Source organism: Platalea leucorodia (assembly GCF_965183815.1).
Source record: "Platalea leucorodia genome assembly, chromosome: 1".
Classification (NCBI taxonomy): domain Eukaryota; kingdom Metazoa; phylum Chordata; class Aves; order Pelecaniformes; family Threskiornithidae; genus Platalea; species Platalea leucorodia.
In genome coordinates this window covers 99,781,158-99,796,900 of record NC_138823.1, presented here as the reverse complement: position 1 = coordinate 99,796,900, position 15,743 = coordinate 99,781,158, and the positions used below count along the sequence as shown (strand labels likewise).

Here is a 15,743-nt window from a genome sequence, read left to right as displayed (position 1 = left end):
CTGGCGGGCGGCGCGCGCGGCCGGGCGCGGCGGTCAGGGAGCGCTTCCGGGGCGGGGGTCAGCGCGCGGCGTGGGGGGCGATGGCGCGGCGGCAGAAGGCGGCGGGCAAGCGCGGGCCGCCCGCCGCGCTCCTCAGCCCGCCCTCCTCGGAGGACGAGGCCCCGGAGGAGGTGTCCTTCGGCGTGGCGAGGGAGGCGGCCGAGACCGAACGGAAGCTCGTGGGGGAGGCGGCCCGCAGGTACGGACGCTCAACGGCCCAACGGCCACCCGCGCGCGAGCCCTTTCCCCGCGCCGAGGCCGCGCTGACGGCGCCTCCCGCCTCCCCGCAGGCACCGGGAGCTGCTGAAGGAGAAGCGGCGGCGGCGGCAGGAGCTGTTCGCGGAGCAGAAGGTACGGCGGCCGGCCCCGCTCCCCTGCCCGCCCGCCCCGCCGCCCCGCTAACCCCCCTCTCCCCCGCAGAAACGGAAGCTGCTGCCCGAGGCCGTGCTGCAGGAGCTGGCCGCCGCGCCGCCCGCAGGGTGAGGGGGCGAGGGCGGGCGGGCGGGCGGTCTCGGTGAGCGCTGCCGGCCGGCGGCGAGCCCCTCCCGCCCCTGGTGCGGCCCCTTCGGGTCCCGGCGTTGGGAAGGCGGGGGGGGGGGGGCGGGGGAGGGGGGGGAACGGGAGCGATGGCGGCTTTGGGTAAGCGAAGGGAGCGTGAAGCGGGAGAGTAACCTGTCGCCTTCTGACTCCACAGGCCCGAGGGGCAGGCTGCCGCAGGTGACCCAGGTACGCTGCGGCGCCTTGTGCCGGCGCCGTGCTCTTCCTCATGCCTCGGGGTTTCAGCTCTGTGCTGGAGCTGCGGTGGGGTAGCGCCCCGGTACGGGGACCTTGTGAAAGGCTGACACTTGAACAGACGGGGCAGGTGGTCTGTTGTGGAGGAACAACACCTGAGGAAAAAGTTGCACTTAATCTGATTCTTGCGCCTTTTACAAAAGCTGTTTGCTGTAGAATGGTTTCCATTAAAATAGGCCGAGGTGTTGAAGGAAATAACGGGCAGGTGTTATAACAGAAAAAACAAGGATTACCAGAGGGAGATTAATATTTAGCGTTTGTTTAAGTTGTAAAGGCTGTTCCTGGATAGAGTTGCTAATCACCTTGATACTTTACATATCATACTATGATTTAATAGCATCTCTAAAAAATTAGGTAACTTCTTTTCAAATTCTGAACTAGAAAAATCAAGAGTCTAGAGTATTCGTGACTCCTGTTTTCTAGCCCTCTTCATCTGTACTTTGGAGTACTTTATAAAAAAAAAAATATTTTTTCAAACAATCCTCTCATCCGTACCTCACATAATTATACAGCTGGATGGTGTAACTGCTACTTTTTCTTCCTTTTGTTATTGTTGTAAAAGAAGCTGTTGGCACAAACAAGAGATGAGCTCGGGATGATGCTTTGGCTACTCAGCCTCCATAGTACTTATTGAATGGGGCCGAGGCTGGACTCCATTTTGCATGTTACTCGTAGCTGTTGTGTTGCATTGAATTTTTGCCTGCGATGAATCCCATTTTGTGGTGTTGATGCCAAGGAAGGGGAAAGCCGGCTAGCGGTGCTTCAGGTGGCTCCCCTGGGGCGTGCTTCTTCCCCTCCCGCTCACAGCCCTTCTGCGAGGGCAACACCTTCTAGCTCTTGCTAGTCAGAGCTGCTGAAAAATGCCCGTTGGAGTTAACTAAAGACATCTTATTTTTCACAGCCTAATTGTTGTTTCATTCCCCTTTCACTTACACCTCTTGATTCATAAAGTTGGGGAAATTTTTTCTGTTTTCTATTAAATTTCATCTAGGTAAACCCTGCGGAGGTGGGGCTGAGAAGCAGAGGCCAGGCCAAGTCCAAAGACTGGTGAAGAAAGACAAGGGAAGAAGGGGTGCCAGGTGCGCTGGGAGGAGGTCCAGGGTGTCTGTCCCCCTGCCTGCTTGGGGGGGCCTCGCAGCGGCTGTCCCGTCCCTGCGTAGGGCTGTACGCTCTTCTGCACTTGATGCTCCCCCGCTCTTCCTCTGATTGGAAGCGTATTTATGTGCTAAAAGCGCCTTTAGTATGCTTCTGATACAGCATACTTGTAAAATATATATACACACACACACACACATATATAAAGCTCTACAATATAAATAATTGTTATATGTATATATAACAACTGCTGTCAGGTAACTGGGCAGTCATAAGCACAGCAGGAGACATTCTGTTATGTGCTGCTGCAGGTCTGCTTGTTGAGCACTGAATTCCTGCATTTTTGTCTGTCCCCTGTCCCCCCTCCCCCCGTTTCTTTGTCACTGGAGGAATTTGTCAAATAGAGGAATTGCACTGTCCTCGGGACTCCCAAGGAACTACTCAGACCACATAAAGGCACATGTTGACAGTCTCAGTCCCTTTGGTTTTTTTGGTGTTTTTTTTTTTTTTTTTTTTTTTTTTTTAAATACTGCTGCAAAGCTTGGCTGAGCATCAGAAACCCACGCCGGCCGCTGTTGTGCTCAAGTAGCAAAGCACTGACTAGCGTGTCTGTTGTTCTGTAACTACGCTACAGGGATTTATGTCTCTTGATTTAATTAGGTCAAAAGGAAAGTATACAGCTGTGTGCTTAAAAGATCAGAGTTTAACAGGCCTCCACCAAGAGGCTGCCAAAGACTTCTTAAACACTCATCTCTACGGCCCAGACACCAACCGGGCACAGGGTAAGCGGTTTTCCTGAGGTGGGGCTGCATCTAGATTTGTCTGTGTTACGCTTAGTAATTAACACTCGTCTCCATTTCAGCAAATGAATTTTTTTCCCTTGAAAATAAGAAGAACCCAGTCAAAAAAGCTGCAGTTCAGTTTGTGGACAAATCTTGGGGTGAGTATAAAAAGGCAAAGTAGGTACTACATTATGTCATTTAAAGTACACTAAAAAAGCTTTACCGTGTTACAGAGGGCTGTATCTTGCTCCCTTCTTTCTTACTCAACGAACCTGACGACAGTAAGGGAAGGGCAGCAGGGCCCTACAGCCTGAGTGGGTGTATGAGACACAACTTGGAAAAATTACCTCGTTTCTGGTACATTAAGCAGCAGCATCTGGGCCTAGAGCCATGTTTGCTGCTTGAAATAAATACTAATGGTTGTTTCAGCCTACAAACCCTGAGCTGCTGGAAGTCATTTCAGATACGTGTAAAACTCAAAGCAGGGATGCCTGGATCCCCGAGCTTCTGTGTGAGCAGAGGGAAATCGCGCCTGTTTCTCCTCATAAAAAAATGACATTACAGAAGCAAATGGGGACAGACTCGCACACGCCATCGGCTGTTAGAGCCACGCTCTGCCACACAAGCGCCGCGCGCGAGGCTCACCGGCGCTAGCGGCAGCAGTCACTCATCCTCAGCAGGCAGTCCGCTTGTCAGCGGTGACAGCCCTGCTGTACCTTCTGACGGAGACTGGCACAAGTCGGTACCCCCGGCCAGTGGAAGCCAGCTGTTGTATGTGAACGATGATCGGAAGTTTATCAGCTCTCCAGTCAGTTCTTCTGTTCTGTAATGCTGCAGTTATCAGTGGATTGCTGCTTCTGCAGTAGATGGGCTAAGGAAATGGTAACTAACAGCTTTTTTTTTTTTCTTTTAAGGGCAAGAAAAAAAGCAAAAAGCAACAAGGTTTAGAAAACGCTGGCTTTCAACACAGATTAAAAATTGAGTACGAAGACAGCTTTTTCAGAAGATGCTCTTAAGGACTTTACTGACAGTCTCTCAAGACAAGTGTGGTTTTTCCCCACTCCTCCATCATTGCTCTGCTTTCGGCTCCAGCCCGCAGACAGCACTGACCTTCACAGAGCTGTGCCCGAACTGACCTCCCTGTTCTCTTCCCTCCCCCTTTCAGCAGCGGTCAGGGAACGCAAGAAGCAGCTGGGCCAGAGCAGTGACTGTGCATCCTTAGTACGGGCTGACAACAGCTGGTGTTACGACCAGGCCTGTGGAGCTGGGTGCTACTCCACGAGGCAGCTCCTTTGCAGAGAATAAAGAGGAACGACGTTGTACTTGCTGTTCTGGCTGCTGCGTTGTTGTTCTTACAACAATCCACGATTCCTGCTTTCTCAGTTACTGGCCTCTCTAAAGAAAGGCTGTATCCTAATACCAGAACCGTGCAGTCAGTTCCCACAGCAGGGACACTACTGTCCAGACTGATGATTACTTTCAAGGAGTAAGGTTTTTTCCTCCCATCTTCAGGGAGCAGTGACGAAGCTTGCTGCAGTGCCTTGGCTTCGCCCTGCTAGCAGGGCTCGCTTCACGGCAACAGCACAGTAAGCCTCTGACAGCCCGGCCGCTGCAGGGCTCTGATGCAGGGAAGCGCATCCCCGGTTCCACCAGCGAGCCATCCTTCTCCATTCACGGGTCTGCCCGAGAACCGCTGTTCCAGGACAGCCCTCTAGAACCAAGAAAACGTAGCATACAAGCCCATGCTACCATGTATGTAGAAGTAAGTTTTTAATGGCTGGTTAATTATGATATCACTACATTTTATTGCAATATAGTACTATTTAAGCACTTTTAAAAATGCAAGGTGTACAAAGATTAAATTAAGACTGTAAATTGACTAAATATTTGGTTTTTATATAAATAGGTCATAACCACACTGTGTTGACATGTAATACTGTTATAATACAACAGTTAAACTGGTGAGTCTACACAACAGAAGCTGTCCGTAGTTAAACAAGGAAACAAAGTTGAAAAGACCATGTTAAAACAAAAAAAACTACTAAGATCAACAGGTTGGGATTGTAAGTAGCAACAAACATATTCACTCAGCTCCTGAGTAATTCAAGTTTTACAGTACACATTAAAAAATATCATTTCTTCCCATCAACACTATATATCCAAACCATCAGGTGTTTATGCATTTTGCAAATTACACTGATTGAACTATGTAACAACGGGGGTGGAGGTTGGCAAGTCATTCTGCTTGACGCTTACATCACCCACATGCTAATACAGCCGTGTTTTCTGCTCTCCCGTCCCGCCACAAGGTAGCGGGATTTTTGGTTTGTTTTGGACAATCGTTTAAAGGATTGGTACTTGTCAATTTGGATGTCTGACGTTATCAGTGATATTTTCAACTCTTAGTTGTCTAAGAGGTTTAAAGATGGAAATTTTCTCCTAACACTAAGTTAGAAATCATTTGCATCATGCTGTAAACTAGGAAGCAACATAAAGCGACAGACTTGTCCTTAGTACGTAATTAAAATTCCAAATTCCAGTCAGCAGAGCTGGTCTACTTTCCGTGTTGAATATGCCACAACACCTTTCAGATCTCCGAATGCATAGCTAGTGTAGGTAGTCTTCCACCGTGGCGAACGCGCAGGATCCGATTCCTGATCGAGCCATCAAGCCTAGACACTGTGACGCTTGTCCCATTGCTAGGGCAAGCGGCGGTTGCTTTGGCAGATTGTGAGTCTCTGGAAAAGAATCGCAGTGGCAGTTACAATACCCGATTCCTTGCCCAGTATGGCACTGAAAACGTCAATTTTAAGCTTGATTAAATAATTCGTTTCAAAATTCTGTGTTTTACTTGCAAAGTTTGCTCTTACAGCAAGGCAGAGCAGGAGCAACAAAGTGACATTTTTAAATTCCCTGCACAGCACCATTATCGAACAGGCCCATTTTCACTTGGAGCAACAACGATTACATCTGTTACATTAATGTGTCCCCAACGCTACCCCTCTCTTTCACTCAACGAGCGTACCATAACACTGTTGTACTTTGTTCGTCGCTCAGCCAGCCCAGGACTAAGCCCAGCAAACGACGGGTGGCGAGCAGGAAGGAAAGGCACCCCGTGCCGCGCGTGAAAACTCACCTAGTATTGCACTATTAAGTACAGAGCACACGGGTTCTCTTTGTATCGGGTCAAGCTGATTTCCAACAGGGCTGCTCCAGGGATCCGAATAGGCAAGTAAACTGAATGCATCCTGTGGAAAGACGATTTTTATTGCATCTTACAGCTCTACTGTCACTCTAGCAGCGAAAACGAGGACTATTTTCTTCCCCCCCTTTTGAGTCAGAATCACAAAGGTGATTCTCAGTGTCCTTCATCAATACAAAAGGATAAAAAGAAATTGTAGCAGGACTTGTTCCATTTTGAGCAAGCAGTGCTTTTCCCAACAGAAAGACAAAAGTCAGCAGTATTTTAATAAGCGATGGGGAAAGAGAAAACAGACTGACAACTGCACGCAGTCAGTCTTTGGCAGGGGAATTCTTTTCCAGAGCAGTCTCAAATCAAGGTAAAATAATTAACACAGAGAGTACTAAAGAAAGCACATTTTAGGCATCTGTATCAATCCTCTTTCTTGCAGTTCATCTAGCATTAGAGCTGAAAACAGCACTTTTGATTCAAGAGGCCAACCTACACGGTCAGAAATGAGAGAGAGGGAAGTGCTAAATTCACCTCTGGTTTCAATTGTATTACAGTATGAAATTATCTTCCCTGTGAATGTGCTACACAGACAAGACAGGAGACAGTGCTACACCACAGCTGGCGAGAATACTGCTCTCAGACCAAAAAAAAAAATCGCGAAGTTAAAGCGGAACGGTATTGCAATGCAGTTTCTGCTGGGCAGCAGAGTTATTCACCTTAACCCCACAATTCCAAGATCAAACATACCTTGAGCATTTTCTTATTCGCTGTGTTTTTGCCACATTCTCTTCTTAGTTGCTCACTCATTGCTTGCAATTCTCTTCCAAAATGGATCATTCTTTCAATAGCCGCTTGGCTGCCACCACATAGCTGACGTCTTAACTGACTTGAATCTACTTCTGCAAAAACGATATCGTCATCATCACCGCTAATAGAGCCGACAATCACAACCTAGGGAGCTAGAGAATCTGCACTGCTTTCACTCAAAAGACACCTGCCTTCTCGGAGAGAAAGCACGTCTGGCCAGAGACCTTGGCATAATGTGCTCCTACACCGAGCACCGCTGAATTGCTCCTTGATAAACATTAAGAGACTTAGTTAACGAACAGCAAAGGCTGTCTACGGATGCTGTGTATTTTGCAATGGTTAATTTTAAACTAACTAGACTATAAACCTAATTTTACCCTAAAATTTTATGGGAGTTTAAAATTAGTAACGACAACAATAAAAGTCCGCACAGTTCTACCTTTTTAATTCTTTGGGACTGCGCTTCTAAAGATAGGCTAAATCCGGAGCTGCTAATAGAGACTAAAAAACCCTGAGCCTCCCAAACAGCCACGATGGATGTTGCTACAAGATGATCATTTAGACTGTTCATACTCCTCGTAGAACACAGTAGCTTAATAATTTGGACATTTCAGGCTTCTTTAGTAATCAGGCAGAACACTACCATCCATTTCTTTACTGTTCGCTCCAATATTCCCCAATACTAGTGATTTTAAAAGATATTAATGAAGTTTATGAATAGTAAATCAACCCTTGGCTTCTCTAAAAGTTCTGCCTTTTTGAAATTTACAACTAAAACAACCAGTAAAAAAACCCCAACCCCCCCGACATTTATCCATTCCTTGCCTTTTCTCATCAATGGAATTAAGTTTTGAATCAGAATTCTGATGTACACTTTAATTACAAAACCATTCTTCTTTCTGATTTTAACACTGCTATCTAATGATGTATTTTGACCACTATTTCAAACAAGAACTTGTAAGTGACCACTTGTTTTTTCTTAGATGTGAGCATATCACCTCTGGAAAAAAATCGGCCTACTAAACATTACATGCACAGCACTAGGGAGAATATATAAATATTCCAAAAAGCAAAAAAAACACCGAAAAAAACACCAAACTCAAACTGGGGGCAGTAAACGATGTAGGCTGAGGAGCCACATTTCTTTTTTACAAAGGTGAAGCACGCCCAAGTCTTCGAGCAGTGGTGTTTGTTGCTAGCTGCAGCCCGATCTAGGACATGACTTTCCAAAGGCAGAAAACAACTACATTAAAAAAAAAACAACAAAAAACCAAAAACCAGCCTAACACAAACAACTCTGCGCCCTGGGCAGCTGCTTCACGTCTGTCACGGCAAGCCTCTGTGGAAAAGGCTGCAAGAGAGTAAAGAAGTGTTTTGTTTTTTGTGTCACAGAAATGACGCCTTGTTATTATCCGGTTTCAGAGCATAATGCAGGGAAACAGCCTGGAAATTGGCATCTCCCCCCTCCAGCGCCGTAACAGAATTCTATTCGCTTTTCCACAGTTACCTAGGATTTGCCAGCAAAGCTGCGCGACCAGCGCCAGCACGTGCCCTCGGCACTGACAGGCGTTCATAGGTATCTGTGAGTACTGCTGCGTTCTGGAAGTTTACCGGCGATATCCAGAGTTCCACATTTCATTTAAACTACCTATTAATTGATGTCCGGTTATATCACTTGTTTGAGAAGATAGTTCTGCAGCTGCAGAAATGGCTGGGCCGGATTCTTCCACTCCTTCAGACACAGCCAGCAATAACAACCGTTGTCTAAGCTCCGGCCTGCGCGCGCTTCAGTGATCCGACTGCCTTTACTGGGCAGGGACAGGTAGCACCGTAACCGACAGAGTAAACGGTATCTTTTTATGGTGTGCCGGCAATCAGAGGGTATTTAAGTACTCATTTGTCGCTAACAGCAACAGGTATGACTGAATATAAAGCAGGTTAAGTAAAAAAGTTATTTTTTAGACCACAACTATGTAAAACAGGGTATTTTTTTTGGTGGAAAACTTTTTAACATCTCACAGTTCCCAAATATAGCTCTTTTCTTGAGCATTTAATATTAGCACTTTGCATTCTTCAGTGCAAGTGATTTGGCATTTCGACTCTTACCGTTGAGTGCAAAGATGCCATGAGAACCCTGACTGGTAAGAGGACCGGGGCAAGAGGGAGAAACCATCTGCCAGCCCTAACCCCGGTGTGCCATGCAACAGGATGTTTCTTCTCAAAGGTACTTCCTTAGAAATGGATGCTAGCTTCAATATCCGTGAGTTACCAGTTTCCCCTGTTCTCACACTGACACTGGACCACCTAAATCAGTGGTTATAAGGTTTACATCTAGTAACAGCAAAACAAACAAAAGGAATTAAGACTTGAGCGAATATCCCTAATTTTCAAGCTGGGAAGCATTGCAAGTAAAAACATAACCTTGTTGCCATCACTTAATAAAAATGTAAGAAATATCACTGCAGACCCATTTCTGTGTCACATTCTTCCATTTCGTGATCATGTTTAGAACTACCATTTAGGAAGCCATTGGATGAAGTCTCAGCAACCCCATTGGAGTAGTGATCTGTTTCCATGTCTACATCGTTGCTGAAAAGAGAGTAATAAATAAAAGTTTTACTCACATTTAAGTTCTTAGGGCTATCTTCTTCACAATTTCAGCACAGTAATTCCTCATTTTGGCTACCGAAAAGCTGCTTTTAAATATCACCAAGTTAGACCACAGTTTTTTCTGTAGCAACTGGCGAGACCAGAGCACCAGGGACATTTTAAGGCTCTCAACTAACATTAGCATTCAGTAAAATAACGCTTTCAGATGCTGAAAAATTAAACATGTCCACCATTATTCAGGAGTAAGTAGTGTAAGACTTTCTAAATACACGCCAAAAAGTTCTTACCTTGTTTATATATCCATACATCCATAGAGCTGGAGAAAATGCATTGAGAAAATATACTATTCCCACTTTCTTTTTTTAAAAAAAACACAGTTAACTCAATATACAGCCTACTTTGAGAATATCCTATTTAGGTAAATAGTTCTTTCAAAAAAAGCCTTGATTTCTCATTTAGTCTCAGTGAAATGACAGGGAAAAAGAAGAAAAACCCAAAGCAAATACTGAGTAAACCAAGGCGCTGAAGAGATACTCGGAGGCAAATTCAGAGCATACGACTCCTCACCACACTTTGCTCGCCAGCAGGCCGCAGCAGCACTTTTAGAAAATGCCAGCATGGCTTTGGGACTGAGCTTTGCTGACAGTTACATCCTAGCCTGTTCTATTTTGTCACAGAGAATGACAACCTAAAACCTCTCTCAAGACCAAAAAGATTCAATTTAGAGACCAAAAAGATTCAATTTAGAAGTTTAATATCTTGCTTCTAAGCAACCAAAAATACTCAGCTTCCTTTGAGGAAGGAAACCAAAAGGCCTCTCTGACTGGGCAACACTGCAGCCAAGGAATTGCCTTCCTCCTGTGAGAAATCTCAAAGTTGCCTGGACACTGCCAGGCGTTCTGGCAGAGGCAATTGCTGACGCAAATACAAGTAATGAAGTTAAAAAGTCAATTGGTACTCTTACACACACACACACACACACCCCCACCCGTCATCACTATCCAACTAAAATACTTTTTGGTATCAGCACCACATCATCACATCATAGTTTGTAGTTTTGGGAATCCATCCTGGACAATGCAGCCAAGTACTGTTGTATTTCACATCAAATTAGGTTCTGCTGCATCTGTGCAACCCAGAGCTTAATATTTACTGGTTATGAATAACCATATTAACCCTGGTTAATACATCTATTTTCATTCTCTGAATTGAATGTGTTTGCACAAGTGACAGTGATTGGAGTAGGCAAACAATTCTTGTGTATGCAACGGAAGGGAGTCCGCATTTCACATGCATCTCAGTTGTGTTTACTTTGCGGATATTGCCACAAATGAAGAGTATCTGGAAAACTTTTCATTACCTACACGCAACATGCTTAAATCAATGTCAGTGGCTTAAATTAAAATCCCAAGTGCCAGAGCGCTAGCTAATCTTCATTACGCAACTTCAAAACTGACCATATATAGCTATAAGCAAGGTAATTTATTTTTGTCCGTTGCGTTTCTTTAACCAAACAGGAGAAAACAATCTATTGAACTTGAGAAGTTAAAACAAAACCAAAGCACACTAGAGTGATCACAAGCTGTTGGCCCCTTACACTGTATGTTTTAACTGTCCTTGAAAAAAAAAAATCACATCAAATCCCACTGAAAACTCCTCTCGGCGATACAAGCCTTAATGTAAGTTAGAAGCATCTGAAGTTTATTCACCTGGAATAGCTGTTAACCTGCTGTGATCTTGATACATTTATGTTGTTGAGCTCTGGTACATTCAAGCTGGTGGTCGTGTGTTTACTGTGACAGTACGATTGATGCGCTTTATTTGATATTACTCCATTACTGCAACTACTTTCAAACCCTGAAAGAAAGTTTTAATAATTGTAATCATCTACAAACTTATTTGAAAGTACCGATTTCTAGAAGTGAAATAAGTATAGCTTAATTGTTCCTGGTCAGTAAAAGGTGGATTTGCCAAACAAATAAACCCAAATACTTTGCCTCCGTGTTTCAGATATTTGAACCTCTAAGGCTTCTACAGTGCAGAAGTTAAGCATTTTTTAACAAGTACTAACACATCCATGAGAAGGTTTTTCAGTTGTACTTAAGACACCAGTAAAACAGAAAACTGCATCAAGGTAGAACAATTTTCTAGAACTGATACATTGTTTCTAAAAGGTCTGAAAATCTTTTCTAGGCCTCCATAATCATTATGAATGGAAGCAGACATGGCATCTTACTAATTCCTAATCACGTAATTCTCTTGATAAATATGCAGTAAAATTCAGTGCTGAAAATACTTTGCATGTTGCTACACTTAAATACAACCTCCCTCCTTCCCCATATAATTATTTTAATTGTTAATATTGTGCTTTGCTAAATAGAATTACACCACGCTGTGAAATTATGATGCCTGGCTAAAATCTCTTCTGACCCTTCTAAAATATAATCAAGAAGCTACTATTTGAAGTAAAGATGTAATTGCCAGTTCTATCAAGCCCAAAAGCAGGAGCCCCCTAGTATCTTCTAATATAGAAACAGGTCACAGGAAGGGCTTGTTATAAACCAAACAGTTGCTGCCATTCAAGAAATCCCAAACCTCAACTCTCATAATACATTCATCAACTTGCTTATTAAGTGGTGCCTCTATTTTCAAAATTAGAAAGTTAGGGGTGCTTTCTACAATACATCCCAATAACCACCTGCTCAACGAACAGAAGATCTGAGCGGACCCCCCCTCACACCCCTGATAGCACAGCCTGGACACAGAGGGACGAAAAGCGAAGCCGCTGCCCTTCCAAGGGCAGCGGGTGTTCTGGTGGCCAGGCGACGCTGGCTTCCTACTCAGTCCCACCGAGGGGAGGGGGGAAGCTGCCCCCAGTCAGCTCCAGTTTGGATTTAAGCATGAAACAGAAGTGAAAGCTCATGGCCTCTGCTACCTCAAGAGCCTTGGGTTCACAGATGACACATTCACGCACCATTTTAACATGCCCAACTTCTTCTCTGCAGGGCTGCTTTGGAAGGCACGGGCACCTCCCCACAGGCATGGGGCAGCTCTGAACATTCAGGGCTTCCCACCGAAGCTTTACCACCACCTAGACGCTCTCAGAACTGTTTCAACTGTGCAGACTGAAATCTGGCTGCCCGCAGACAGCCTTTTACCTAACTCCACCACCTAGCTTCTGGTATTTCCTACGCAAGGGCAGCTGTTCCTACTACTCCATAAATACCACAGGAAATGGATCGTATACACCACTCACTGGATTTAAACCACCTTGCCCAAGTCATAAATTATCATCGAAAGGGCAACAGAAATTTGTGTCAGAACCTTCCACCTCCCGGAAGCAGCATTTCTTAGAAATCAGCGGCAACCTGCTTTGCAAACCCTTAGTAAGACCAAGAGCACATGCAAAAAAGATTTGATTCTATTTATAGACTTTCCCACTTCCCTAGTGACTGAAAATCACATTTTAATTATTAAAACTATATTTTCATACAAAGCATTCAGTATCAACTCTTAAGTAAAACAAACTGTCAGTCTGCGAGTATTTGTAACTTTTCCCAATACTTAATTGTAAAAAAACCCCATCCGTATGGTGTGGTATATCCAAATCTACGTGGTACGTCCTCCACATCAACTTACCGGAAAAGTGTGTGCTGCTCCCTTTGCCTGTTGCCAAATTGTGGATATTCATTCCGTGGTTGGGACTCATGCTAGGACTACTGAATGATCGTGGGCTAACAGGGTAACTATCCTGAGATTTTGGACTGTGGCCTCCCAAACATCGCACTTCACTGTCTGTACCATTCACCATCTCTATAAACTGGCGCACCCTAAACAAAAGGCAAAGAAGTTAAGCTAATAAAACAATTTACACATTTCAATTTACCAACGATAGCAATGATTTAATTTTAGTGTTAAATATACAAAAAGTCTGACTCAACAAAATGCTGGATGTCAGCAATCCAATCATCAATAAGCTTTGGCGTATTCAGCCAAAAATACACAATTACAAAATTCGTGAGGGAGGAGAACAGGAATATTATCCTTCAAGGACAGACTTTGTCAATAAGTCCTCAAAGGTTAGAGAACTAAACTATATTTTTTGTTTTAACTGCTTTGTTTTATTGGCAGGGGCAAGGTTATTTCTTGAGAAGGATATGTCGTTACGTTGTCACATCTGTCATTTCTCTCAAAGTAAATGGGAACATAGTTTGACTGTCTGGAACAGTAAGCATTAAAAAACGGTAACTCTTACCATTAAACATTTGCACTAGAAAACAGTTTGAAAAGCAAGCTCATATACAAACCTTCCCTTCAGAGGCTGTTGCTCTGTCAATTTTATTTTAGATAAGGAGGTTTTACTATGGACTTTAAGGAAGCTCAGAACTACTGCTCTATGTTTTAGGCTTGGATAGCCTCAATAGAACAGGCAAAATTTAGAAAGACAGATTGAGAAAAAGATAACATACAGTTGACGTTATCGAGTGAAGTCTTTCATCAAAATGTTCGCATTTTGTGAATTCTGTGGTAAGTCTGCAGTACTATCATGTGAATTCTGTTCAGCACTTGAGCGTGACAGACTTCAAACACATTCCAAGTGACTTAACTGAACACAAAAATTAAAGTGCTTTTTTCTTATAGGAGATAACAGATTTTTTCCGCATTCAACACTACAATGTGATACAAAATTCTGGAGGATCAGCGCAGCTGGCAAGTAAAAATGCCAGAATGAAGGTGACTATTGTGTGCCTGGGAAGCCACGAGAACTCTTTGGGATTATGGAATTTCCACAGTATTAGCCACAGGTTTCTAGTGAAGTGACATGAGTGAAACAGCTCATTGAAACTGGTCTTTAAAGTCAGTCACCCATTTGGAGGAACCGACCAACTTATGCCAACAGGACTTTTAACCTTGAATATGACACTGTATCAGTTTACGTTTCAAGTTTTACTTGACACCCAAACTGATCAAAATTGATTTAAAAAATTACAAAACTTAGTTCTAGAGAACAAGACTACAGTGAGATGTGAATTATGCTGCAAAACAGGACCTTGATGACAAAACCTAGTTAAACACGTAGCAAATAATACAGCATTAAAAAAGTGAACTATACACATTTTCTAAAAAACGCTGCTTAACTTTGTTTAAATTTCTGTGAAAGCTTTAAATGAGTAACTGTCTTGTCTCAGAAGGTACTGTGCCATCTATAAACACACATCTGTATAATTTGAAGACTCACTTTAATGCAAATAAGAGATTAGGATTTCTTTCTAGTAAACTTGGATACAACTGTTGTGTTGTTTCAATGGCTTCTCCCATTCTTCCTGCTAAAACCAATTTCTGAATTCCTGTTCACCAAAAAACAAATAAGAGATTAGGATTTTTTTCTATTAAACTTGGATACAGCTGTTATGTTGTTTCAACGGGTTCTCCATTCATCCTGCCAAAACCAATTTCTGAATTTCTGTTCACCAAAACCAACATCAGTTAAATGGACAGCTTATGGATTAATACATGTAAATTAACGATTAAAAGACACTGCAACCATGAATCAACAAGGATTTTTCCTCTTAGAAGAAAAATTAGTGTAAAGAAAGATCATGCTTCCTTAAAACGTTCAATAGGAAAATTTAAGAACTGCACTCCACCTACATATATCTAAATAAGTACTCAATACTTTTATTTATTGCCAGCATACAACTACTTTGTACTCAGATTGCACATTTAGAGCTAGATTAAGATTGCAGACACTCTTCTGCGATTTATTTCTCATTTTCACACCTTTATAAATAAGCACATACCAAACTATTGTCACCCCAGAACCTCCAAATTGCATCCCACTCCCATAGATTCAATTTTGACTAAGAAAAACAAGATTTAGTCTCTATCACCTACGACGTGTACTTCCGTCAGGTTGACTAAAGCTTTCCACAACAGTCCCTGCTTTAGTTGATGCTTCTGTTGCTGTAACCTGGCACAAGTCGCAAACAGCCTCACGGCTCTATCCACCAACAGAGAAACTGATCCAAATGAAAAACAGCCCAACGAACGGGTTATTTTTCAACCAGAGCAGTTTCCCCATGTGGTACGTCATGCAGCCACACAAATGCTTGTGTTCATGCAGCAGGGATTTAAATGAACAGGGAAGGCACTCTTTAATCAGGCGGCCAAACAGCACTGCCACAGCAAGTTAGAACTGAACTGCTGTTAGTTCTCCTTGTCCTCTTCCCCCTCACATCTGTAAGCAGGAACACTCAAATTTGATTTAACTTATAAAGCATTCTCTAAACTCTACCCCTTTTCACAGTTAAGTTAAATGTCTAAAGTTTGTTAAGACTAAGTTTTATATTCCTGTTTGTGACTGACCATTAGCTCTCACAAAGACTCGTTTAGAGACTTTAAGTCAGATCACAATTTTCCATTCA

General features: G+C 43.4%; 2 protein-coding genes across 4 annotated transcripts in view; one reads left to right on the top strand and one right to left on the bottom strand.

Annotated features, from left to right (window-relative positions):
- Positions 1-15: 15 nt before the first annotated feature.
- On the top strand, positions 16-4,035 carry NOL7 (nucleolar protein 7). Its single transcript, XM_082318309.1, has 8 exons — positions 16-238; positions 330-390; positions 460-518; positions 734-765; positions 1,823-1,910; positions 2,587-2,708; positions 2,789-2,866; positions 3,623-4,035. Exons 1-8 carry the CDS (start codon positions 81-83, stop codon positions 3,688-3,690), a joined length of 666 nt encoding a protein of 221 aa, XP_082174435.1. The 5' UTR covers positions 16-80; the 3' UTR covers positions 3,691-4,035.
- Positions 4,036-4,168: 133 nt separating this feature from the next.
- The window catches only part of RANBP9 (RAN binding protein 9), a 42,995-nt gene continuing 31,420 nt past the window's right edge, over positions 4,169-15,743 (bottom strand). The window contains exons 8-14 of one of the 3 annotated variants that reach the window (XM_082317998.1): positions 14,558-14,666; positions 12,958-13,148; positions 11,028-11,175; positions 9,176-9,297; positions 6,649-6,800; positions 5,845-5,956; positions 4,169-5,446 (exon numbers count right to left, since the gene is read on the bottom strand). In XM_082317998.1, the coding sequence (XP_082174124.1) occupies positions 5,316-5,446; positions 5,845-5,956; positions 6,649-6,800; positions 9,176-9,297; positions 11,028-11,175; positions 12,958-13,148; positions 14,558-14,666 (965 nt within the window). In that variant the 3' untranslated portion in view covers positions 4,169-5,315. Of the gene's footprint in view, positions 5,447-5,844; positions 5,957-6,648; positions 6,801-9,129; positions 9,298-11,027; positions 11,176-12,957; positions 13,149-14,557; positions 14,667-15,743 lie in introns of those variants that run through there. The other 2 variants (XM_082317999.1, XM_082318000.1) reach the window with 2 other exon arrangements.